This window comes from Betta splendens, chromosome 6 (assembly GCF_900634795.4).
Source record: "Betta splendens chromosome 6, fBetSpl5.4, whole genome shotgun sequence".
NCBI lineage: Eukaryota > Metazoa > Chordata > Actinopteri > Anabantiformes > Osphronemidae > Betta > Betta splendens.
Genome location: NC_040886.2, coordinates 15,252,151 through 15,277,518, shown reverse-complemented (window position 1 = coordinate 15,277,518; position 25,368 = coordinate 15,252,151). Strand labels below are relative to the sequence as shown.

The following is a 25,368-nucleotide window of genomic DNA, read 5'->3' as shown; positions in this document are numbered from 1 at the left end:
AAGTCCTACAACTGTATAAAATGCTAAATGAGTAAACACTCAGGGTTGAGCTAATTAGTGATGATTTATTTCACGCATTTGTTGATTTAATTACCAACACGATTGTATTTAATGAAAAAAACAAATATTTAATTTATAAAAGAAAGACACTGCTAAAATTAAGTTAAATTAAGTTACAGCAACTGAAGCTACACACCAAGCAAAAACCTATCTAAGAGCCTAATCACCTCAAATTTTTAAAACGATCACAAAATTCTTTCAAACTAGTTGCAAAATGGCACCTCCCTTTTTAAAATTAGTTAGATTTCTGAGAAATGATATGGATTAAATAAAGGCAGGACCATTGTTATTTTTTTTCCCATACATTACTAAGAATTTTCTGAGCCAACTGCTTGCTTGTATTTTGCCTGTTTCAGGAGATACTGGTGGATTGTTCTGTGAGAATCGACGGTGCTTTTATTCAAACTGAATCTCATGTTCTTCTTACATCAGTCCTAAAGAATGTATGGCATCTCCACTCTGAATTAGAGTCCTTCTTTTCAAGTTTGACATTGATCCTCCCTTTCCCATACACTCTTGGATGTGTATTACATCTGCCTTCCTCATTTTTTCCAGGATGATGAAGGCAGATGTAATACACAAAGTGAATGCCTGAAATCTAGACGTAAGTTTGTTTCAACACTACATTAAATAATTTCATAATGGGGAACTTTGCTCTGCAAAAGTTCTATATTTGTCCAGAATGAGAAATGAGTGAACACTCAGGGTTGAGCTAATGAAAGAAAAAATTACACACTTGAATAACAGAATTGTTGATATCCACATTTGTAATGATGTTTTATTTCATGCATTTGTTTATTTGTTAATTACCAACAAGATTTTATTGTATCCATTGAACTACATTGCCTATATTATCTTATACTTTACTACTCACTTATTTAAGATGGCATTTTATGGCAGCAAAACACTGACAGAAGTTATCCTGAAGTTGTGGAGCATGATCTGAATCAAGATTTTGGCCACTACAGCTTTAACAATATCATTTTTTTTTTGTTTTTTTGCAGAAGCGAAGTAAAGAAGTGTGACTGCAAAAGTGACTGTAGAGGTAATAATCCATTTGTAGTTGCTGAGACGTCGGATGATATGGTCGTATCTAACAAAAATTGTACTTATTTATGGTGTAGTATTATTCAGTGAGTTCCGTGTGCCATTGCACCTTGAAGTACACCAGGATGAAACTGAATTTACTCAAGCACTTTATTTACAGCAGATCTATAGATCACATAAAATATTTACAAAATATACCAAGCAAAAATTTGACTTGAAAATTTTTTTACCAGAATATGGACACAATATTAGTGTAAAGCTTAACAAACATAAAACACATGAAGAATGTAAATGTGGTAAATTAGGTGACTTGCTTGTGGCTTCGTGTGATGGCAATTACAATCAGAGTGTGATTCTTTCCCGGAAAGACGTCATAGTGTAAAAACCATGAAATTACTCACTGGAACCTGGTGAAATGCAATAAGACGATTAACCAAGCATTTAGACCTGATTATATTTGTGATTCAACAGAAGCTATTTGCACTGAAAGAGGGTTAATATAATGAGTTGTTAAAAAGAGTCCCCATGTTACACTGGACCCGTCACAGCCCCTCATGTATCCCGAACACTGTTCTGTGAGGGAGCTTTTTCTGTGTTGGCCTCACTGTGATTCTGTGATGGCTCTTCCTCCTGGGCGATACCTCTGGCCATGAGCTCATTCATAGGTGAGCGCGCGTTATGGATCTCCTTCTCCTTGCAGTTTCTCCATTTCATCCGGCGATTCTGAAACCAGATTTTTACCTAAAGCGGAAGGAGAGTAGGAAAGCTTTTAGTTCAGTGTGTGTGTGGCTGTTTAGATGTATTTTCATAAAATTCTAAATTTTTTTATGTGAAGATCACATGATGAGAAAATGTACTCACTCAGCATGTAAGCAGTGAGCTTGTGTTAACTAGTGCAGCCTGTGGGCAGCTAGTAATGTGGTGTTTCTCAAAGCTATGAAGCTTTTCAAAATAAAATATTAGCTAGGTACGGTTTAATGCTTACCTGTGACTCCTTAAGACTGAGATCAGCTGCCAGTTTATTTCGGTCTGTCTTGCTGATGTACTTCTGTCTACGAAAGGTTCTCTCCAGTTCCTTCCGTTGCTCCTCAGAAAACACTGCCCTTCTGAGGATCCCTCTGCGTGATTTGGGACTTATATTGGTAGACCACATTTGAATGTTTGCTCCCTCTATAATGAGAAATATTTGTCAGTATGTTACATATACAAACACACTTTTTAGTTTTATTTTCTGTCAGGTCCACTTTTAATTACTAAAGTGTCACAAGTAATATAATATAAGCAAAATGGTAATTCAAAAAACAGTAAAGAGTAATAAAATAAAGTGTAGTGTCATGTAAAACCGCTGCGTGATAAATAGAAGTGTGGAAAATAGTGTGCAAAATGAGTCAATTTGCAGAAATTATGCATGATATAAATATTTTTTATTTAAACTAAATACAAATCTAATTAGAGTTACACTTAATTTACACATGTTCAAAATTATTACCAAATAACCTAATCTGTATACCATGATAATAACTGTTTTTGTCACAACCTCTTTATTGCTTACTTTGAGTTTTTTTTCTTTTGATTTGTTTGATTTTACAAACTGGGGGTGACTAAAAAGGAAAGAAAGGCCATTTCATTTGACAAAAATGGGATTTGGTGACCTGTGAGGAGCAATCCCACGCTGCTTCACTCACAGGTGCACGCACAGCAAAAGTCAAGTGGAACAATTTATCCAATCCATTTAATCTGTACGACAAATCAGCATACAGACCACCTCTAGGGAGCACATAACAGGTTTGGACATGCTTCTCACTTCTCTATTGACACTCAATAGCTTTCATTTAAATAGTTGATTACCAGGTCATTCCTGGGCAACGTGTGTGTCTACCCTAGTGGCCCAGCTATAGAGCCCTGTGGGACCCCAACAAAAGGCCCAACACTAAATCTTTTCAGTTGCAGGTATGAAGGCAGTTTGTATGTGAAGATGAGCTAGAATAAGTCTATAAAAGTCACTTTCATTGAATGCTTTATGTCCAAGTCAAGAGGTCTCCAATGGGCAGGAATGAGAGTTGAAGGACAGAAGAAAAGAGGGGGGTCGGTGAACCAAGCTCTTTAGCCACACAATAGCAGGGGGATGTTCCTGGTACAGCCCTCTTCTGCACTGAAATGGACAAGCTTTTTGTGCTTAGCAGAGTTCATTTCTGCAGTGAAAAATTGCAGTGAGGTCGCGTGTGGATGGTGGAGTGAATGTGCCGATTGGTCACGGCCAGACCTGGCATTGTTGTGTTGCCGGGCACTGTGGGAAAGTGTCAACCTACTAAGAAGACTCAGGGGACCTGTGGGATGAGGGTTTTCTGATATATGCTATTTTTCACGTCTATTGACAGGCATCATAGGATGCAGCAACTAATAACTTCCTGTTGCTTCAAATACTGGACAATACTAAAATACAACAAATTCTATAACACTAAAGTAGCAGTAGTACCAGTAATATTGATACAAATGCTCTGAAATGAAAATTTCAAAGCAAGGAAACACAGTTAATTAACTTTCCTGGATGTTTTGAAATGGCTAGTCTAATAAGCCTGAAAAATAAGTTTTAAACATTATGGATTCACAACCAAACTTATTAATGTTGTTTAAAACAGTCTGCCTTAGTCAGCAGTGGCAGTCCACATCTGGTAATTATAATCGTAATATGACAGAAGACAAGATGTTTATTAGCTCTGCATATTTGCGCTAGAAAGTCTGTATTTGCAAGTACAAAACAGGGGGCCCCAGGGACTATTAAAAGCTTGCAGCCCACCCTTCTTCCCCGTTCTAAACAGCCGTGAATGGTTATGAATAGAGCTGTGCAGAGTTGAGCGGAGAATTAGCTCTTTGGCATTGCATCAGTAATTAGCTGTGGAGTGCATGGGAGACCCTGCTGCTAATGCTTAGAGAGGAGCTGAGGCATTGCTGATGAGGCATAAAACACTCACTGGAGAAGACAGGAGGGGGGCTGGACCCACCACAGCATGCGAGCAGATACTGTGGGCTCTGCAGGAAAACACTGCTCAGCACACCTGCAAAGATAGACAGTGTCATAACCAGGTGGGACATGCACCACTCACAAGGGACTATACCTGGCTACCAGTTTAGTGTCTTTTTAGCTCACATCCACATGCAGTACCAAGCTTTAGAGGATTTTTTTACTTTAATAACTACATATTTTATTTTATTAGCTGGGCTTTGCCAGGAGGTTAAAAAAACATACTAAGTCAGTGTAAATTAATTGCTTAAACGATACATTGGAGATCGGAAGTGCATTATTTGTTAATTGGCGAATCTTTATACCTTTCTGTTTGAAGGTGTTAGCAAAAGGTTGGCAAGCAGAACCGTTGAAGCTTTTAAATACATATATTTGTTACTTTAAAACAGTAAGATATTTGACTAAAGTTTAATTTTTAAATTTGGGAAACTTTACAAAAGTGAAATTAGCAAATTTCAAATTTTACAGGTCATAATAAAATATTAGATCATAATAATGACAAACAAATCCCTTGATGTGGCACATGTCTCAATAGTTTTTATGTCTTAATAATATGTTTTACAAAAATATATTATCAACATTTGAATGTTTGAATGTGTGAAAACACAAATAGCCGTATATTCAACATATTCACCCCCAGAAAAACCCGATAACATAATTCGAATGTAGTTCAAAAATGCACTCACCTGAATGTGGCAGCAGTGGTGCTCCTAGATGTTTGACCTGCTGAGGACTCTGTGCCTGGCCTTGGTAGGCTCCGTGCTCAGGGCCCCAGGTTCTGCATGGACGCTCACACGCTGCTCTTTTCAGGTGTCCACCTGCTGTCCCCTCCGAATGCGCTGAGGATGTCTGCGATTGCAGTAGATTGTCAATAAGAAAACTTTTTCCCGAGCTCCCAAAGCCTGGTAAAGCAGGAGAGCCGGCCATATTCCTCCTGCTGCAGCTCTGAACTGAGACCATCGTGCTCGCACAGTGACCCGAACACTTGAGACCCTCTTCAGTAGTCACAGCTCGGTGACACTAAATTCTCCTTTAATCCCTTCTTGAGTGACCAGGCCAACTTCATTAAACGCAGAAGAAAACAAAAGTCCTCTGCTCTTCCTCTTTTGGGCCTGCACTTTGCAACAGCGCTGTGTCGTGATTGGCTAAGAGGCTCTAATGGGCTTCTCAATTCAGATAAGACCGGCTCCTTTCTGGAGTGGCAGAAGGTGGGTCTGGCTCATTCATTATGTCAACTAGCCTATTAAATGATAGACACCAGAGACAATGAACTGCTGGCCAAAGTTTAACATGCACCAAACAGTCCTCTGCAGTAGTAAATAGTTTTCTCTTTTCTCCAGCCTCCCTCCAAGCTTCATTGTACCTCGTACAAACCACTGAACAGTGGCTTTGCAATGCTTTCCCCCCACACACCTAAATTTATAGGGATAAACATGGTCATACGGAACATTTGATGATAATATGAGACATCGAGTTTTCTAATGTGTATAGAGGCCTTTTGTGGAAAATATCAACTCATTATTATCATTCATTAATTCACTTTGTAGTTGTTATGTGAATTCCCCACTGTTTTAGTAAAATATTTAAATACAAACTTTGAAAAAGGACAGTTTATTAATGTGATTATGGGATCTTATTAATCTTATTATGGAATCCTTTTTTTTAGATAAGTTCTCATCACTGTAAGTTAGTTCACATTTGTAAATTAGGAGATTTAAAATGATGTTTGGCTCACAATGACGGGTTTGTTGTGCTCCCCAGGCAGTGGACTACAAATATTTTTCATGCAGTGGAGGAGTCATTTGCTGCACAATGCTGCAACTGTAAACTCTGAACGGTCAGAGAGACGCACGCAACCATGTAGTGATGTTTTGATACAAACATGTCCAATGAGCGGCTTGTGTAACCTTTCACACTGCAACTAATGATCCTCAACATCATAATAGGGAGCACAACAAGAGGGGCGACAGACCCGGAGTTTAGGCACAGTAAACAGGCATATCCACAGTGGTGGGGGAGGCTGGGGTGGCAACGGGCTGCAGTCTGCGCGTGTAGATACCTCATGCTGAGCATGGAAATTGGCCCAGACAGCTCGGCCCATTGTGTGATGGCCAGGGAGCCAAAGGTTGCTTGTAATCAAATTTGAGGTTTTATTCCTCAGACTGGTGGAGAAGGCGCAGCACTCAGTCACATGATGAGTGTTAGCAAGTCTGTGTGCGCTACCTGCCTTTGTGTAGCGAGTGTGTGTTAACATGCCGCATGTAGATCAGGGGCTGTGATGTCATGTTTGATTGTATGTCACAAAGAGATAAGACGAGGGAAACGCGGTGTTCACTGAATATGGGAATGCCTTTATGTGTTCACGGTACAATTTACGTGAGAACATAAATAAAATTCTATGGTCACACTTACCTTCCACCTGAATTAACATGCGAGCCACCAATTAAACCCAGTTTTACGAGCGGCTTCATAACCGATGCCACTGCTTGGAACTGTGTGCATCGCTCTGAAAATGAGTTCCCTGTTTGCTCACAGTTCCGATAGAGCCAGTCTCACGCGACTTTAAAAGGCATTGCTAAGAGCGTATCATCATTAAGATTCACCACTTCGTAATTAGCCAGATTCCAATAGAGCTCTCCAGGAGAGGGAGGTATAATTAGGCTATTCTTAAACGGGGGGCCTTGGAAACACCCTGATGCAAGTTCATGTGAATTTATTTGATGTCCATCTCTTTTTAGAAATGGAGGGAAAAAACAGGGGTCCCTTCATTTAAAATCCTCACAATAGTCCTGTTGAAAGCTAGCACTCACGCAGACTGGCTGAGATCCCTTTCTCTCCTTTTTAACCCCACTAAAGCTCTTAAAAAGATACCGGCCCATTGCACACGCAATTGATATTCCACCACTCGAACTTAATATCATGAATGGTGGGCCAGGCTCTATGAATCAGGAAGACAATGCGCTTAGCTTAGCAGCAAACTGGCACTTTGTGTGCGGTGTCTGTGCCCCAGAGGAGGAAGTTTCTAATGTGAGCCTCACAATTGTGTGTCTATAGAGTTCTAATGAGCTTCTGTATGCTGAGTGAATGGCTGCAGGCCATTCACCGTGGGGTCCCAATGAGCCAGCTCACTGCACACATTCACAATAGGATCCAGGGGGAATGGGAGTGGCCGTGTGGAGCTACTGCATGGGCAGTCTATAAAGCATCAACATGCGGAAAACCTGATGTTTCCAAGAGCTGTGCAGTAATGAAGAGAAGAATTTTAAACAGAATGACCGGAGTAAATGTAGTAAAATAAAGACTCCTTCCTGAAACATCTGAAATCTTAGATTTGTAATGTTTTAATTTGCTTACTAGTATTTGTCATATTCTTCTTGCCATATGTGAACTTTATTAAAGCTGTTACTTGGAAAGTCTGCGAGATAATTCACGGATGCAAAAACTAAGACGCATAAATCCCAAAAGCTGAAAGGGCCCAGAAACCGCTTTGAGCGAGGGGCTGGAATACGTCTCTCCTTCTCCTCAGAGGCTTTGTGTTGTTGAATCACAGCTCTCCAACTCTGCAACAGCTCTGCAATAGTATTAGACTGACACTGTCTGCCTGACCTCAGTAGTGCTCAACTCTGATGCTGCAGTTTACAGCTGTGAACACTAGATGGCGGTAGCACAATAAGAATATCTAATTGATGGGCTCAAACCTTCATCAACAAAATGAAATTTTCAGCCCCTGGAAACCTGTGCCCTCTCACAGGAAAATGTATTTGTTGTTAATCAGTTTTATTAAAACCTAAATAAATTGTTTTAAGTGGCCATTAAATATGCAATGATACGGAGAGAAAGCAGGTGTGAACAAGTGAAGCAAGTGAACCTTGCTTAGCGTGATCCATGTCTAAAACCTGCTGCATGTCCTCATACAGACTGTTTCAAGGACTGTAAAGATAATTAGAGTTAGTCGATAATTGGCTTTAAAATTATGATGTTGAAATGAAATGATCTTTAAGCAGTTAGTCTTTATACGATTGTAGGCTATTAGTATTCGGCCTAATTAGTTCAGAAGGATCTAAGGTAAAAAGTAGACTACATAATATACAACAAAGCTAGAGCTTTCATACTTTCAAATTCATCGGTGCCAGTAGAAGAAAGGGTCAGTTTTTAATCGGGAGGGACTATGGTTTTATTCAAGTCATTAGTGAGAGATTCATGAATCGCTCCTCTTGTATTGATTTTTGATTTCTGTAGTTCTATGGGCAGAGGCTGTCTCTGTGGGGTTTAGATGGTTTTAGGGCACTGGTGGAAACTGCAGAGACTCTTTACGCTGTCTAATAAAATCTGCTGTAAAGGATCGGCTGCTGCAACTTCTAATCAGGTTTTCCACAAAATGTTTTTATACAGACATACGCTGAATTTTAATGTGACTCATAAGTGTCAAAACCATACAGAAACAGCCTTTCCACTGCAGTTCATTCAAATACAGGCCTGGTAACCACAAGCGATTGCGGCATTAGTATGTGTGCATGCTGCAGTTACGGCCAGAATGAAATAGCGTCTGAGTGCTTTGTAATGCTTCGCCCATCTGCATCATTTCAAGATGAATGAAAGACTTACGGCTCCTCCGTCCTTGCCCTGAGAGATCCTCCGTGTGTGCCTGCACTGCTGGAGAGGTGTGCATTGGCTCTGTGCGCCGTTATTACTTTTCATTCTTGGCTAGGCACATGCTTTAATGACTCTTATTTTCCTGATGGCACTTTAGGAAATGACAACTTGTGGGCAATACAGCATAATTACATTTCTTGTGCGTGGGCCCAAAAGAAATCTAGTATTATTAATAATGAATAGAGGGTTGGAGGCCCTCTCGGCAGATGTGACACTGCCACTGGTTTGAGAACCATCGCCTGCCTTTGTTTTTACAGACAACTGCCACCAATTAGCCACACTCTGCGGACCTATGAACAAGCTGTCTGAGCTGGAGACAGATAAGAACCTATTTGTTGAAATGTTTGCACGAGTCCTAGTTAAAACAAAACATGTTTTGGCGTCAGTGAAAACTGGTGGGGGACAAAGCAGATTAATGTGACCAATATGCTGGAGTTAATCTGGGGTCCTTAGGAAGGAGCTGAGCGCCACACAGGACCTGGACGTGTCCCTGCAGTCGTATCTGCTGGCCTCCACTTGCCAAGCTTTTCCAGCAGATCAGCACGGCCAACAAAGGACTTTCCCTGAGATTCAGGGTTTGGCTGGAGCTTGTTGTGGACTGCCTTTAGACAAGTCTCTATGAATAGATTTCTATTCATGTCCATCTGGCAGGACGTTTATTAGGATTCAGGGAAAAAAAAACACAACTTCTACCATGCTTAAAAAATCCTCACTAGCATAGCGTGGCTGCTGATAAAACGGTTATGTTTCAAAATGGTAATTGGTCCCATGGACATAGAGGAAGCAAGACATACAAATATGAAGCGCACAAAGCATCTGCGCTGTACAAAAACACACGACAAGACAGTGGAGTCACATGCACACACGCACACACACACACACACACACACACACACACACACACACACACACACACACACACACTTAATTTTAATTAATTTTTCATACCGCCTGCTGAAAAGTCAAACTTCCACTTCCCAGGATGACTTCACTAATTGAAGGAATGGCACCGACAGGGAAGAGATCTACGTCAGACTGAAAACAAGCCTTGGGGGGCAGTAGCGTCGCCTATTATCTGCTTCTAATGCCATCCCAACATCCCTTCACAGGCATATTCACGCCAATTTACACTTGTATTCACAGGACTCTATACTACAATAATTATCATATGACCTTGATAACTCCTGTGACCTACTGTAATGTAAGTGTGAACCCAGCTCACTGCCTCCAGTTGTCACCGTCCACCTCCGTTGTTTGCCGGATCATTATGACCAATTATGAACATTATGTTGTATTTCTATGTTTTTTTGACTTAAAAATGTTGCTTATATTTCCTCGTCTAATTATCTTTATCCCCTTTTAGTAGTCCTTACTTATTTAAGTGCATTTAATAATTACTAAGTAATTAGATGATGTAGCTTTGGGTTTGTTTGTATGGGTCAGTTCCTCAGAAGCTAAACGGAATACCACCACATTGGTGACGTCATACGATCCCCGCCCCAATTAATTATTAATTAAACGTGGAATACTTACGTCTTTTATTATGTTATACAGCCATACTCAATGATTTAAATGTAGTTTTAGCTTAATATATATTCGGGAACTTCTTAATGTTTTGCTGCACAGTAAGTCTGAGCTCCAGTGGACTTGATCAGCTGACGCTTTTTTAATTTGCCAAGTTACACCTTATTATTTAACAATCGGAGGTCTTTATAAGGATTTCCCGACCGACACAACCTGTTTTGCTTTTATCTGCGCTTTCGTCTTTTTGCAATAGGCGTGGTTGCCATCACTCCTCGCATCCTCGTTTCGTTCCGTCTCAGGCCACGAGGGGGCTTTATTGTCCCTCTTTCTCTTCCCAGACAGTCCGCTCCGCGTCTCTCTCTCTCTCTCTCTCTCTCTCTCTCTCGCTCTCTCTCGCCCCGCACCGCTTCGGTCGCCTCCTGTCATCCACGCCGCCGCAGGAGCGTCCGTGGAGCTGTTGAGGCAGCGGCTGCTCGCTTTGTGCGTCCTCCGTCGCCCACCTGTGCCGCTGATGGAGCAGACGCTGCGTTCCATGGAATAATTCATACACTGTTGCGTGCGTCGTCCTCTCGGCGGATTGGCTTTTTTTTTGCATCACTGGGCGCCCAAAGTTGTGATTATGCCTCCGCGCAGCGTTTGGGATTGGTAATATCCTTCTGTGCGAGGGTGAAGCCTCATTCGCATGTGAGTGAACAAAACCCTACCGCCTCCGGGACGTGGACAAAACATGGACAGTTTTTTCTAATACATTCACCATGGGATTATTACAGCTATTTCTGCTTCTCGGCACATTTTGCGCCTCCTCAGGTAGGACACTTGGGTGTCACTGATTGCACGTTAACCATGTCTTGCAACATGTACCCCTGAGAAGATGCACGTAATTACTCATGTGTTGTTTTGGTTTCCTGAGCCATCGGACCTGCGTGATTGGGCTTGTCCCAGTCCCATGTCCTCCCATCATCCTCTGATACCAGCAGGGACGTGTAAAAGCATCACAGGTGTCCTTCCTGCTAATAACGCAGACAATCATTTTTTGTGTGTTTGCTCATTAGTTGCAGGCTTCGGGGTTGACCCTGCCCTGCGCATCAGCGTGTTTGATGAATTGACCCTTGGAGAAGGCTTTGATGGCGTTACTCAGGTCCAGGGCTTCCACAGCGAGTCCAGAGCTTTCCACTTCCAAGGTAAAGTAACACACGTTTACTTTTTCATTTCCTTCAGTGGTAGATTGCATGTCCAGATGAAGTCATCGGCATCCGAAAATGTGCTGATCAATCTACTTTTAGGTAGAGCTGACTGTCCCAAATGTTGATCTGCCATCAAGGTTTGTTTTGAGCTTGACAGAGCAGCGTGCATCTCAGTAATCCATAGATGAGCTCTTCCTGTAAATGTTACGTTATCTCACCTTGGTGCATAAAAATGCATTTGATTTTAACTGTCCAGAGCACGACTGTATTAGACGCTCAGGAGCAACTTATCATGGATTCATGCTCTGTAGCATAGCTGAGCATGGGGGCTGCCCCTAATACTGCCACCTGCCTGAACAATAGGCGGTGTTAGGTCCTCATGAGAAGCAGGCGGGGGGGGGGGGGGGGTCATGCAAAGAATCATAGAAAGACTCAGCATAATCAGATTAGACAGGGACAAAAAGTCTGGCACTCACAAAGATGCATGACGTGAGTCTGGAGGGTGAATGGACCCCCTGCTCAGATTTAAGCAGTTATCCTCCCCAGTGTGTAACCAGTTTATACACCTGAAATGTGAATGGCTGGAGAAGGAAGTGAGATGTTGTCAGCTGGAGGCAGTGTGTAGGCTAAACACGTTCGCTAAGGCGTTTAGCACACAGCTCGGTGCAGAATGGAGTTGTCAAAGCAGTGCTGTTGATTGACTTTTATCCTTGCACTGTACACTTTGTTGCCAGTGTTGCATCGTTGTCATGAGACATGTCATTACTATTCAAATGGACCCATTAATAGCTTCATCACTTGGATGGAAGATGTCTATCGTAGCCCAGCCAAAAGTAGCAGCGGAAATTGCTTCTGGCTCCCAGATCAGTGGCAACAGCAAAGATGGGGCAGCATTCATGTCATCACAACGAGGATCTTAACTCGGATCACATAATGTACCAAAGAGGCAATGTTGTTTTGGGACGGAGAAGCACCACAATCATTTGTCTGCGTTTCTCTTTCCTTCCTTCCTTGCTGATATCTTCTAATCTCCATGCACAGCCGCTGAGACAGCAGCACTTCTGCATGGAGCAGCAACTCCAGAATCTCTGTGAAGGCAGGACATTTGATGTCCTCTGTGTAGACAAAACTCAGAAGTGCTTTATCCAGGCAGGTAGTGAGAGCGAGAGAGGCTGAGAGAGAGAGAGAGAGAGAGAGAGAGAGGCTGCAATGACGAGTTGAACAGGGAGAGAGAGGGGGGAGAGAGAGAGACTGAGGGAAACAAATACAGTTATAGAGAGAAGCTCCCACAGCTTTTGTCACAAAATGAAAAACACGACTGTTCTGCAACTGGCACCCCTCCGTTATTATGCGTTCCTATTTCCCTGCATTACCTTTGCTAAGTACATTCAGCTACCCGGGCGGCGCGTTATTTATGGCAGAGCTTGGCTCCATCGTTCATTTGGGATGTCTATGTTAAGTCAGGGATGCTAGGTGAGGGGGAGGCAGGGAGAGGTGTATCAGCAAAGCAGACCTGGGTCTTGTTGCTTGTTTGTGATCAGAAATAGACGCACACACACACGCGTGCGCTACTGTAGCGATGCAGGGAGGTTGAGGGAGGTAAAGAGCGGGGAGATGAGCTAGAAGGAGGATGAGAAAGAGAGAGAGAAACGGGGAGCGGAGCTGTCTGCCAGCTGTTTGATAGACTGAGCTGATTCCACATGTATGGATGCTCGGCTGGCCGGGACCAGCAGACAGGCCCGCGGTGACATTCCGACGCTCATTAGATAGCAAGCATAACACATCCGTGGCTGTCCCCTCCACTGCCTGCCTGCCCGAAGGAGGGCTGTTATCTGTGGATGCTAGGTGGCGGCAGGAGGACATGCCAAAAGGGCCTGGAAATGAGAGCAGCTCAGTACCCGAACGGGGATATTTGCATTTATGTGAATAAGCAATTGTGTTGTGCATATTGCTGAGGCGTCTTTGTGTCTCCTCCAAAGTGAGCTTTTTTTGTGTCTAAGATAGAAAAAAGAGAGCCCTGAGAGAAGGACGGCGTGTTGTTTAGCGCACCCCTGCCGATGCTTTTGAAGGTAGCTGTCAGCGCTACATAGCATGGCATTAGGAAAGATGGACCTCAGGGATGGACATAATAGAGAGGGAGAGAAGCCTGGAGGCTGCGCTCCCCCCGATGCCAGGTGATCCTCAGGCTCACAGCAAAAATGATCACCTCATTAGCACTTCCCCCACACTTTTTAATATCCACATCTAGATATCTATCTGTCTAAAGCAGGGCCACACCCAGACGCACTCCCTTCCCCCAACACACACACACACACACACACACACACACACACACACACACACACACACACACACACACACACACACACACACACACACACACACACAGTCCTGGGTCTCTTTCTCTCCAGTTACAAGCATACGGACCAAACTCATTCAAAGTGTAAACAAGACGATCGCTAGCAGCGTCCTTTCAGCCGCGGCGCAGTGCCCCTCTGTAATTGTATCTGTGTGTGAATCCCGTCTGTCTCAGAAGCATGTTCCTCCTCAGACTGTTTGAACACTGCCAGCGAGGTGTTTCAGTGAATGTTGTGGTGATTACAGTCCCGGACTGCAGGGACGCTGGAGCGTAACAGAATGGAAGCGGCTCATTTATAATGCAGCAACACTTCCTGTGCGCGTCAGCAGGAGGACTGTGGGAATGCGTGTGCAATAATGTGTGTGGGTATGAATGCTCAGATTAGAGTGGCAGTTGTGTCCATCAGCTGCTTGTAACTGTTGTGCAATGCAGTACTGCACTATGTTGTAATGCAGTAGCGGGAGCGGAGGCTGTAGTTTAGTATCTTGAAGCTTAGAACGGACGAGCATCCTCTCTATTAAACTGTATTGAGCCAGTTCAGAGGACGTTGTTGTGGCTCTCCCCTTGTTAAAGAAAGGCTGAGAGAGCAAAATGAGAATTTACCTACAGCGATCGATAATGTGATTAACGCTAACAAAATAGGTTAGTGTAACGCTCTTTAAACTTCTCTGCTCCTTTTTCCTGCCTATACCCTTCAGCTGTCTCATCGTCACAGCGCACTGCAACAACTCTAATAGACAGAAGCTAAACATTATCTAATGGAGATTATAGTGCAAATCATTTGTCACTTGGGTGAAATGAACAGAAACGTCTTCATAATTTTTTAAGCACGGACAGATGTCCAGCACTGAGACTAACAGTCTTATCCAGCTGTATAGATGGGACGACTTGCTGGAGAGAAACTGTCAGAGCCTGACATATTTTGACTTCACTCCCTGTGATTCTGCTCTTTAATGCCGTCTGTTAGCCCCTACCTGCCCAGAGAATGTTACAGGCTATATTTTCAAGTTGAAGAGGTATTTACCAAAAGTCCAAAAAACTCCAACGTAAGTATAGAGAACCTTGAAACGGCATATGAACAACACATTTTATAATCTATGACAGGTCTCCCATGCCTTTACATACATTACGTTTTTCTTTTTGTTCTTTTCGTCCATACATACTTCAAAGAGATCCTGTTCTAAATTGATTTCATTTTAATAGGTGCAAAACAAAACCCACAGTGTGTGTCGAAATGCATGGCAACGTTTTGCTGAAACTAATACGAGGCTTCTTTGGTGTGATTCAGAGCCTAATCTTCTGGGTTTTATTTATTATTTAGTATGAAATTCCTTCTTTTTACTTCTACAGAAGGATTTATCTTGTTGGGTTAGGGTAGTAAGACAAAGAGGGGATTCTTTACTAAGGCTGTAAGTCTGACTGATTGATTCACACTGCAGGAGTCTCACATTAATATAAACCTATCTCTAAACATTTCCATGAATGGGGACTTTCAGGCCAGTGAATGTCTTTGTGGTGTTTAAAGACAGAGGAATCGATTCCAGTGACCAGTAACTGCTTTGGTTGAGGCGTTGTATTGTGTTATGCTGAAATATTGAAATAAGTTCTCCAGCATGCTGGATGTTTTCAACTATTTAAGGAGAAGAAAACATTTTACTTATTTTTGTGATTCTTTTCACTTTGTGCCATTGTAAAGTATCTTTTAATGCTTTTAAAATAATAAGAAGAACGGTTGAAACCATGACAAAGGAAGATGTCAACACATTAACCAAGTCAAGTCACAGCCTTGGTTTGGCAGCAGCAAATGGATTTTTAAAATCAGATATTACCCACTATAATTTACTGCATCTACCTAATATTCACTGCAGTAGCGTTTCCTCCAAAATGTTACCCAGCTTTTGATGCTGTTGAATGACCTCAGTGCCGGCTCCCTCTCATCAACCTCTGCTTCACTTCCTGCTGTCTGCGGCTCAGCTCACACAGGGCCACCGGCGACCGGGCGGAGACAGGCCAGTCGTAGGAGCTGTACAGTGGGCTGTGTGGAAGCTGTCATTAGCTCTGTGTATGTGTGAATGTCAGACACACCGTCACTGAGTGAGGAGGCGATCTGACAATTGGGCAGAAATTGCTGGTCAAAGCAGCCCTGGAGGTGCCCTTGGCTCGCTTTAGTATTTGTTCCAGGAGAGTGGAGACACAGAGGGGGGAGAAGTGAAGGCAGAGTGGAATATTCAGGAGCTGTAACAGGAGCTTCTGGTGGCTGGCATGTGCATCAGTGCATTCTTTGCACTTACGTATGTTTCCATATACATCAATTGCTGACTTCCTATTTTTTAATAACATTTGTGTGGAGATGATGGAAATGTCTGTGTTACTTTCTTGTGTGTGTCTTTGTGTAATGGCTTAACACCTGTTTGCTTATGTGCTCACAAATGCATATGTGTGCGAGTGCTGACAGTAATGAAGGGTTTGGAGTTTGCTGCCGGTGGAGAGTTTATCATTACTCTAATCCCTCTGGAGAGACATTCTCTTGCCGAGCCCTCCCACATATATGCCTCTCCGCTCAGGCCGGCAGATAGAATGTGTTGTTTGAAACATGTTGTGATTTTTCCAATACAAAACATTATGTAATCACAAAACAGTACATTCTCGCTGGCTCTGTTCTGATACTGTGTCCTTCCTCTGCTGATTGAATCACAGTGTGTATTCAGACCCTTTTGGCCCCGTGTGTTTGGTGCATCTATTGGCTCGCGCGCTCTTAACTGGTGGAGAGATTATTTGCAAGATGTTGTTCAAGATTTGCCGCAAAGATGAAGGAGGTGTTATTTTGTTCTAGGAATCCACCAGAGACTAAAGAATGAAAGTGCTCATTATTCACATACTAAAGTGGCTATGATCTTCTTAGCTATCGGTAATACTGTTTTCAGTCACAGTTTCCTCTGGGAATTAATTAAATCGGAAGTCAAACATGCAATGAACATAAAAATATATTTCCGCCTGTTTTAGAGAGTGCGATCCTTTTGCTGGAAGTTCAGCCTCTTTCCAGTACAAAACAAGCTGTTCTGTAAATACGGGTGGGATTGATACATGTTTGTGGCAAAGCTGCGTGGACTCTCAGCGAATGTATTTTCGTGAGAACGCCGTGAATGGAGAACGGGACGCTTACAGCTCTGTAGGTAGTGGCGGTCATACAAAATAAGACCACATTCGACAGTTTAAGATTAGTTGTGCAGCTGAAGGATGAAAATCGTGGCCTAAGTGTAACCGCTAAAGCTCAGTGTACCCGGGAGATGAGATTAGGCTATAGCCCAGAGCTGCACTTTCAAGGGATACTGTTGAGCCTTAGGCATTTGAAGATCTATAGTCGGCTGATACAAGTTTTTAAAAACACAGTTTTCTCACAATCAGCCGGTCCTCGTAGCCTGTCAACAAACAGCACAGATGACAAGAGCGCTTTTACTGCGCTGAAAATTTGCTGATTGGACGTTTATGCTATAGATCATCATTTTCAAGCTTTTTTGTGTCAGAGTCTCACATCGGAGTGATCGCTTGGAGCAGGTGGCTTCCCCGTCCCGGCCCCTGCCAACAGATAATCGACCCACGGCCCCCTCAGCAGGGCCACATTGATCTGGCAGAATGGAAAGCTCCTCATCGCAGCACAAACCCATCGCGTCTGTATATGTTTTTAGGAAAGCAGAGTTATTATAATTCAGAGTTATCAGGCAACACAGCAGATCAATTTGATGGCTGTAACCAAACACGAAGATGCCCCCCATCCTCCAAAGCCTGCAGTGTGAAGCAGCCCTTTCGCTCCAACCATAAAGAGCTAATGTCAGCCAAGCAGTGGTAGAGGCTCCTCCGTCCCAACCCTCCCCCACCGCTTCATCAACCTTCTCTCCGTGCGGACCCCGCCCTGACACCTGCTCCCACTGCGCTCGTTTTGCCCGTGATTGAAATGTCGTTGCCGTCCTTCTAACTGCTCAACACATGGCGACAGACGGAGCCGTGCATTCTGTCGGAGACTTTTAATTCCTGCGCGGCTCCAAAATGGGAAAACGACCACGGAGCTGCGCTGTGCATTTCAAAGCAAGACAGTTGCTACGTGGCAAAATAAATGCGACAGCTTTAATTACAAATCAATAATTTGGATCAAAACACATTTGAACGCAAAACATCCATTTTGAGATTAACGTCAGCGCCGCTAACTTGGATTTGGCTTTTAACTGGACTCTGTTTGTGGCAGCAGATTACGGCTAAGCGGAAGGTTTACAGTCATTGGACCATCTGTCCCACCGCAGCCAGTGACTCTGAGCTAATACGTCATTGCTAATGCAAAATGCATAAAAATGTGTCCGCTGCGTCTTTTCAGCTGAGCGACAAATGTGGGGAACCAAACTCTAGAATTCTGACTGCACAGAAATGATTTAAAACCTCTCCCGCTGGGCTTAAAACGCTTTGTCAGCAAAATGCTAGCATGTCTGACGTACTCTTGTACAAGGTAGAGTCAAAGAAGAGACGGGTGATAATAATCTTTTCTTCCAAGCGGCTGTTGTTGTTTAATAGCAGTGATTATGCCGTTACTTGCTGCGTGACATTGCATTGTGTTAATTGGGTGCTCCCCAGCTGGAAGTAATGTCAGTACACTTAGGAAGAGCCGCCATGCCGGCTTCCTGGAGCATTTAAGTGTGCCAGGGCATCTCGCATGCATCCCGTAGCTGCAACTGAATTCTTTGATGTGATCGCTTCTGAGCAACGTCATCATTTATTGATGCTTCCATTAAAGTGGGATAGTCTGTATAGAGTTGGAGGAAAGAAAGGGGGCGCGCTGGTGGGAAGAGCTGATGAGCTAACTGGTAAATGCCCTCCCATCCATACTGGCATCAGGAGCCATTCTTCACAGATCCAGATCTCCATATGTGATGTGTTTAATCAGTGGATTTGAGTTTTGGGTAAGCTGATAGTACAGTATGAGGGGTTCAATATTAGGTGATGTTGTTACATACTGATCGAAAGAGGATGATGACTTAGTGTATTTTTTGTAAGGTGAACAACCTGACGTCATCCTGAAGCACTTTAGCCTAAAATGTCTGCTGGCTAGTTTCCTAATGCCTTAATCCCATCATGATCCTCTTCATTTTAGAATTAGTCTGACTATAATATCAACCTAATCTAATTATCAAAACAAGTTTAACATCAGAATAATAGAGACCAGCATGAAATGTGTTTAGCAGCTGCATTTGTTGTGCATTATTGTAGTAAAATGTTTATATTTGTATTTCTTCTTATTTCTTCATAACAAGACATTTCAAGGATATTGTTTACATTTTGATAGAAGTCAAATTCTTAATAATATGAAATAATGCCCACCCTTTTATTTTTCTGTGTAATGTGCATAAGCTGTTGTTAAATATTCAAATTGAATAATTTAACAACTTTTGTCTTCATTCAGGGTCTTCCAGGGAAGTGAAGGCTCCTGTTGAGGTCTCAGAGCAAATGATGCAGAAGCTGAGAGGCAAGAATGAGTTTACCGTGTTGGTGACCCTGAAACAGGATCACCTCAACTCTGGGGTCATCCTCTCCATCCACCATTCTGAGCACAGGTAGGATCTGTTCAGGCTTTGGGTTGTAATAAATGAATCTGTTCAAACGAATACATTATTTAAGTGTAATTTAAATACGTAATTCATCAGTGAGCCCAAAATGTGCTCTGTTACAACTTAATTAAAGTTGTTTTCTAAATATAGCTCACTCTGTTTGCTCATATCAGCAAACTGTAATATGATTGAAACAACTGAAATCGGAATATTTGTTTTTGATGAGCATTTAGACGTTCTAGCCTCCAGTCGAGTAAACAAAGCAAATCACCCTCGACGCCAACTTATTATTCACAGTCCATCAACGATCCAAACGTTGAGTCTGTAATCGTGGATCGAAAACTGATGAGACACTATCTGCAGTTAGCATGCTAATGTTTTCCATTAGTTTGCGGTAGCTGAGCCGTTGGGTGATCAAAACAGCCATCTGAATTGCACATAATGTGTTGATTGAACAGTTTGTACATTAAAGTCAGTCCTGAGAAGAGAGCTCACAGGGATGTTAATGACTTTCCCCGCTGCTGATTAGCTTTTCCAGACACTCATATGAAACCAAGCAGCGCTGCATGGTTTCATTTTGAAATGTGGCAAGGACTAATTCAGCATCAGAAGTGTTCTCCACTGCCTTTATGGAGCCGGGATGAATGTGCATGCATGGCTGCTGGAGAGTAAATCTATTAGATGTGGCTGCAGATAAATCAGCTACACTTGCATGACTGTCCATCCCTCTTTTGAATAATGTTTCCAGCAAATGACTGTAGTTTGAATAAAGCTGTCTTTAAATGCTGGCTGATGACTGTGTATCGGCAGCTCTTTCCATTAATGTCACTAAGCTGGTTGGATCTCAGTGGTGTGGAGAAGAGGATTCTCCTAGAATACTAATACTCCAATGTAAAGAGCTGGCAACCTACATGTAGGCCATTGTTGTGTGTTGCTGATGCTGCACTTAGTGGCCATATAGCATCATTATGCTCGACTACTGATGTGATTGAATTGTAAATGGTGAGAGACCTGAGTGCACATCTTAGAAATGAGTGACTTTTCCTGCCAGTAATGGGACTTTAATGCAACAAAACACACCAGACAACTCAGGAAATTCTGCAATATGTGTCTGTCGTTAGACGCAGGGTGCTGATACCTCATTTTTGCAGGTTCCTGGAGCTGGAGAGCAGTGGCCAGCGCAGCGAGGTGCGTCTTCATTATCGTACAAAAGGCCAGCAGGCCCACACTGAGGTGTTCCCCTACAGCCTGGCTGATGACCAGTGGCACAAGGTCTCCGTGGCCATCAGTGCCTCTCATGTCATACTTCACGTCGACTGCAACAGGTAAGAGAGTTGGAATAGAATATTTTACACATCAAATCTGCTCATTTTAAATGATCTCACCCTCAAAACCAGACCCCATGCTACGCCCTCCTCTGCTGCAGCGTCTGCTGATGCTGCCATCCAGCGATTATCCTCCGTGTGCCTTCTCACATACGAACGGGTCCAACATGCATGCAGTGGACATGCAGCGGTACACGCTACTGCTGGTTGAAAGGGCTGTTGCATGTTATGTGTGAGGATTCTCCTTGGCGCACAAAGACGGAGCAGATGGTGACACCATGTGTGTTGCACAAATCACGCGGCTATCTATACCCTCCCGCGGGAAGGAGTTAGCAAAAAGATTTAAAAGGGCAGAGCCCGTCATGTGTGGTTGTTATTCTGAACTGATTAACAACAGTGGGCCAATAAAAGGGAGGAAGCACAAATAATAAGCTGCGGGAATTTAGAACTCCGTTCTGAATGTTTTTTGCAGGATCTATGAGCGGGTGGTGGAAGCCCCCTTCATGGACATCCCCGAGGACGCTTCCTTCTGGCTGGGGCAGAGAAACGCCGCTCATGGCTTCTTTAAGGTGAACGCTGCGTCACAAACCCTCCTATCAGAGCTTGATTGTTTATGCCTGTCCTGATCTGTCATATTAATAAGCCACAAATGATTCACAATGGCGAGAACAAGTAATTCATCCGAGCGGTTGCAAATAGCTTTTCAGCCAGTACTCAAGCTTGATTTATGCTGCATCTTCGCCCTCTTTGTTTGGCTTGTTTAGTTTTATTTATTATAGCTGTTGGATTTAATTGTGTGCATTTCTCATGGCTTACCATTTTAATTTGAGGGTTGCTCTGCCTACCCTAGGACTTTTTCTGTCATTGTTTGTTCCCTTTCCTGTAGCTAAGCCCGGTGCAATTATCTCAGCAACCCCCGCAACGCTGATTTGGAAGAAATCGTTAAATAGCCTCTGGACTCTGCTCATTAAGCTAAGTCTATAGTGTGCTTTCCCAGACACAGAGACATCGCCTCTCCCCAACTGGACTGCACTCCCAAATTTCTCACCTGGGGAGACACATTGGGGCAGAATGTCAGTTTACCAGCAACTGTAGCTGTTTTAATCAGTCTTCCTATGACAGGCTCACTGTGTGTGTGTGTATGTGTGTGTGTGTGTGTTAATGGCTCACACATCCTGCCCTGGTCGTTGGATTCCCTTTGTGTTAATTGGTAGATGAAAGAAGCCATCGAGGTCATCCACCAATCTTGTCAAGTAGCAGCATCTCCTCTCACCACCCTCTAAAGCCTTGATTGGTGGCTGGGAAGGGAGGTCCTTATTGAAAACACACTGTCTCATTAATACACACACACACACACACACACACACACACACACACACACACACACACACACACACACACACACACACACAGTCATTGTCTGCACATGGGTGTCAACTGAAGATGAGACAATTACAGCCTTAGTGGTAATAGAAATTAACGATTAAAGGACTTGAGTCAGAGTGAGCATGTGTGCTCCACCACACAATAAATATCTCTTTTATAGTCAGTACACAGGGCGTATCTGTGCTTTCTAACTAATCTAGTGATCAGATTTTTGAATTTCATCAGTGATACATTTGTAGTCGATTTGTGCGCTAATGTGGCAAGTGGTTGTTCATCCTAATTTAAACTGAAACAATTAGCATTTTAATTTAGGCAATCTGCATTGTAACAAGACGGCAGCTTTTTAAACACGAAAATTAGGTTGAATTTCACAGTCGCACCGCATCTTATTCCTTATTCCAACAGGATGTAGCATCTTGTTATTGTTGGAATTCCGTAGAAAATGAACAAAATGAAACTACTTCAGAAGTGATTTAGTCCAAGTGCTGCCTAACAGTTGTCTCATGCTTCCGGTACAGATGGGGCAACCATCCACATCCCATGTGTTACAGCAAATACTGTCACTAACACAGGGAATCGTTTTGGAGGTTGTTTTTTTTTACTTGCCAGAAGGTGCAAAAGAAAGTCTGGCAACTGGCTGTACAACACAGGATCTGTTCAGAGAAAAAAAAAACTATTCATCATGTGCTAAATGTCCATTTATCCCGAAGACAAATCACTAACGCTGTGGTTTAGGTCCACATTTGACCAATAGCAGGTTGTAGGATAACACAGAAATGTTTTGGATGTCATTTTATCAGGTTTACATGTGTATTATGGAGATCACCTGACACTCACTGCTACTGTACCTGTACCTGCTCAGCAGCACGCATGCTCACATTCCTGCTTAAATAGCCATTAGGCATCAGCGTAGAAGTTTCCTGGAGAGGCATGATGGGAAATCTACATGACTGCTGCGGACGAATGTATAGTTTGACGGTTTCATTACAATTTTGACGGACACAGCTCGTGTCTGCTTCCATTTCAACACATTGCCGTGAAAAATCAGCAAATCATTTCCGCGGGATTTGAAATTTATGGCCAGTAAATTGAAGTGGCAAGACAATTTAAAAAACAATTTCTCCTAAGTTGCAGCGCTTCACTTCTGTAAGGGAAATAAATGCACTCAAGGAATGAAATGGACCCGGTTACCATGGCAACAGGGTATCTGTTTGCGGTCGTGTGCCAGTGCGTGTGTTTGGACATAGGATGAAGGGATATCAGTTGGGACTTATGACTCAAATTGAATCTCTATCTACTATTTATGCTTATCAGAGGAGATTGGGCAAGAAAATAAAAATTCTATCTACCTACTTAAACTCCCACATCACTGGCTCGCATAACATCCTGTTGATGTCCGGTTATGAGATGATTCATCTGAGCGACAACCTGGGACACATAGTACCTCACGACTAACTGCTCTGTTTCTCATTCCCTAGATTGAAAAATAAATTTGCTCCCGCCTCTGAGATTTACTGCTGTTTCACTGTGTTAAGTTTTATGTTTGAAGCAAGGCTCCCATAAACGTGGCCTTCAGGTCTGACGCTGCATGTAAAGTGTATTTTTGGGTTCGATGTTATCTCATGTGGAAAATACACTTATGAGCATGTTTAGACGTTGTCACACCTCTGGGTCTTTATCCACTTACTACACGTTAATGTGCTTCATTGCCTGTCTGCTTCCTTTAAGGCATTACTCTCCTTGGTCAAAAAGTTTGATGTGTGTGTGTGTGTGTGTGTGTGTGTGTGTGTGTGTGTGTGTGTGTGTGTGTGTGTGTGTGTGTGTGTGTGTGTGTGCGTGTGTGTGTGTGTGTGCGCGCAGGGAGTGATGCAGGATGTGGAGATCCTGGTGATGCCACAGGGTTACATCTCACAGTGCCCAGACCTGAACAGAAGTGAGTGCAGTCTCCTACTCCACAGTTTTTTTAAGTGTGATGAAGCATTTTATTCAGTGGATAATTTAATTTGAATCACCTCTGGTGCTTAATTTGTCAGACACTTGATTGCACTTTTCTCCCCACTCACTAGATTAAAACAGCTTTTACAAAAACTGACAAAAAATCCCTCGATTAAATTTTTGGTAATCAAATAATGTAAATAGCCACTTCTTCTATTAAAGCAGCTATTCCTGTAATATCCTCTGTTAAAGAGGAATGCGTTTTTTATTTGGTTTAAATGGCAGCATTATAATCACGATCAGCAGCGGCCTGTCCAGTTTGTTGCAGACACACTGCCTTCTCTGCAGGGGACTCACACAACCATCCTATGCTTTAAAATGATTGTCACACAGATTACATGCTCGTCAGAGGACACACTGAATTCATTTTACAGTATGTGCAAGAAAGTATGAGCTGCTGATTATGTCTTTTTAAGTAAAGGGACTACATTTTTAGTTAAAGCTTTATATTAATATAATTATGTGCATTATTTGTATATGTAACTGTACTGAACCTCTCTTTCAGCTTGCCCAACCTGCAATGATTTCCATGGACTTGTACAGAAAATCATGGAACTACAAGATATACTTGCTAAAACGTCCAGCAAGGTAATATAATATGATCTAATGTGACTTAATTTAGCCACAATTGAAGAACGATTTGTTCAGCAAACAGAGAAGATTATTACGGTTACTATAACATTTATGCTCTGCACATTCAGCGAGACACTGTCATTGACATTCATTGCAACAGGCGATCGGGGGCATTGTTCAAGTCTTTTCTGTTCTGATGCATAGACTGCGTGTCTAAAAGGTGTTAATGATGTCTAATGACTCACCTTTGTGATGCCACTGGTTTGCTTCTGAAACTCTTTATACATGTGAATATAGACACACACTGAGGCTGACGCTCTTTCTTGCCTTTTGTTCTTTGGGGGTTGGTGAGAGCAGCTGTCCAGGGCGGAGGAGAAGATGAATGGGCTGGATGGCTGCTATTGTGAGAGAACCTGCAGCGTCAAGGGGGTCGTCTACAGGGAGGACGAGGGCTGGACAGATGGCTGCAGGAACTGCACGTGCACGGTGGGGCTGCGCAATCCGCCACTTGACCGAGTACATGAGCGCGGATGTTAGAGTAATAAAGAGCAAAGGAGGGAATTCAATTTAGAAGAAGAAGGGACAGGGATCAGGGTCATGCATTATTTGACATGCCTGTTTTCATTATGTGATCATCTACATGTATCAT

The 25,368-nt window shown here is 42.8% G+C and overlaps 2 protein-coding genes across 2 annotated transcripts in view; one reads left to right on the top strand and one right to left on the bottom strand.

Annotated features, from left to right (window-relative positions):
* Positions 1 to 1,243: 1,243 nt before the first annotated feature.
* On the bottom strand, positions 1,244 to 5,247 carry dbx2 (developing brain homeobox 2). The gene is made up of 4 exons (XM_029154955.3): positions 4,816 to 5,247; positions 4,080 to 4,163; positions 2,093 to 2,277; positions 1,244 to 1,848 (listed from the first exon to the last, which is right to left on the bottom strand). The coding sequence occupies exons 1-4, from the start codon at positions 5,087 to 5,089 to the stop codon at positions 1,660 to 1,662; spliced, it is 732 nt and encodes a 243-aa protein (XP_029010788.1). The 5' UTR covers positions 5,090 to 5,247; the 3' UTR covers positions 1,244 to 1,659.
* Positions 5,248 to 10,712: 5,465 nt separating this feature from the next.
* nell2a (neural EGFL like 2a) overlaps positions 10,713 to 25,368 on the top strand; it is a 55,475-nt gene continuing 40,819 nt past the window's right edge. Inside the window, exons 1-8 of the mRNA XM_029153478.3 lie at positions 10,713 to 11,113; positions 11,359 to 11,487; positions 19,296 to 19,446; positions 20,592 to 20,765; positions 21,238 to 21,334; positions 24,012 to 24,084; positions 24,652 to 24,734; positions 25,077 to 25,205. Coding sequence (XP_029009311.1) covers positions 11,062 to 11,113; positions 11,359 to 11,487; positions 19,296 to 19,446; positions 20,592 to 20,765; positions 21,238 to 21,334; positions 24,012 to 24,084; positions 24,652 to 24,734; positions 25,077 to 25,205 — 888 coding nt within the window. The 5' untranslated portion in view covers positions 10,713 to 11,061. The remainder of the gene's footprint in view (positions 11,114 to 11,358; positions 11,488 to 19,295; positions 19,447 to 20,591; positions 20,766 to 21,237; positions 21,335 to 24,011; positions 24,085 to 24,651; positions 24,735 to 25,076; positions 25,206 to 25,368) is intronic.

Bases quoted from the DNA above. Each gene is read 5' to 3' on its own strand.
- dbx2 (XM_029154955.3), bottom strand. From the start codon at position 5,089: ATGGTCTCAGTTCAGAGCTGCAGCAGGAGGAATATGGCCGGCTCTCCT. The intron at 4,164-4,815 runs GTGAGTGCATTT...CTATCTTTGCAG, and splicing joins ACCACTGCTGCCACATTCAG to GTGTGCTGAGCAGTGTTTTC. The intron at 1,849-2,092 runs GTAAGCATTAAA...CTTCCGCTTTAG, and splicing joins TCAGTCTTAAGGAGTCACAG to GTAAAAATCTGGTTTCAGAA.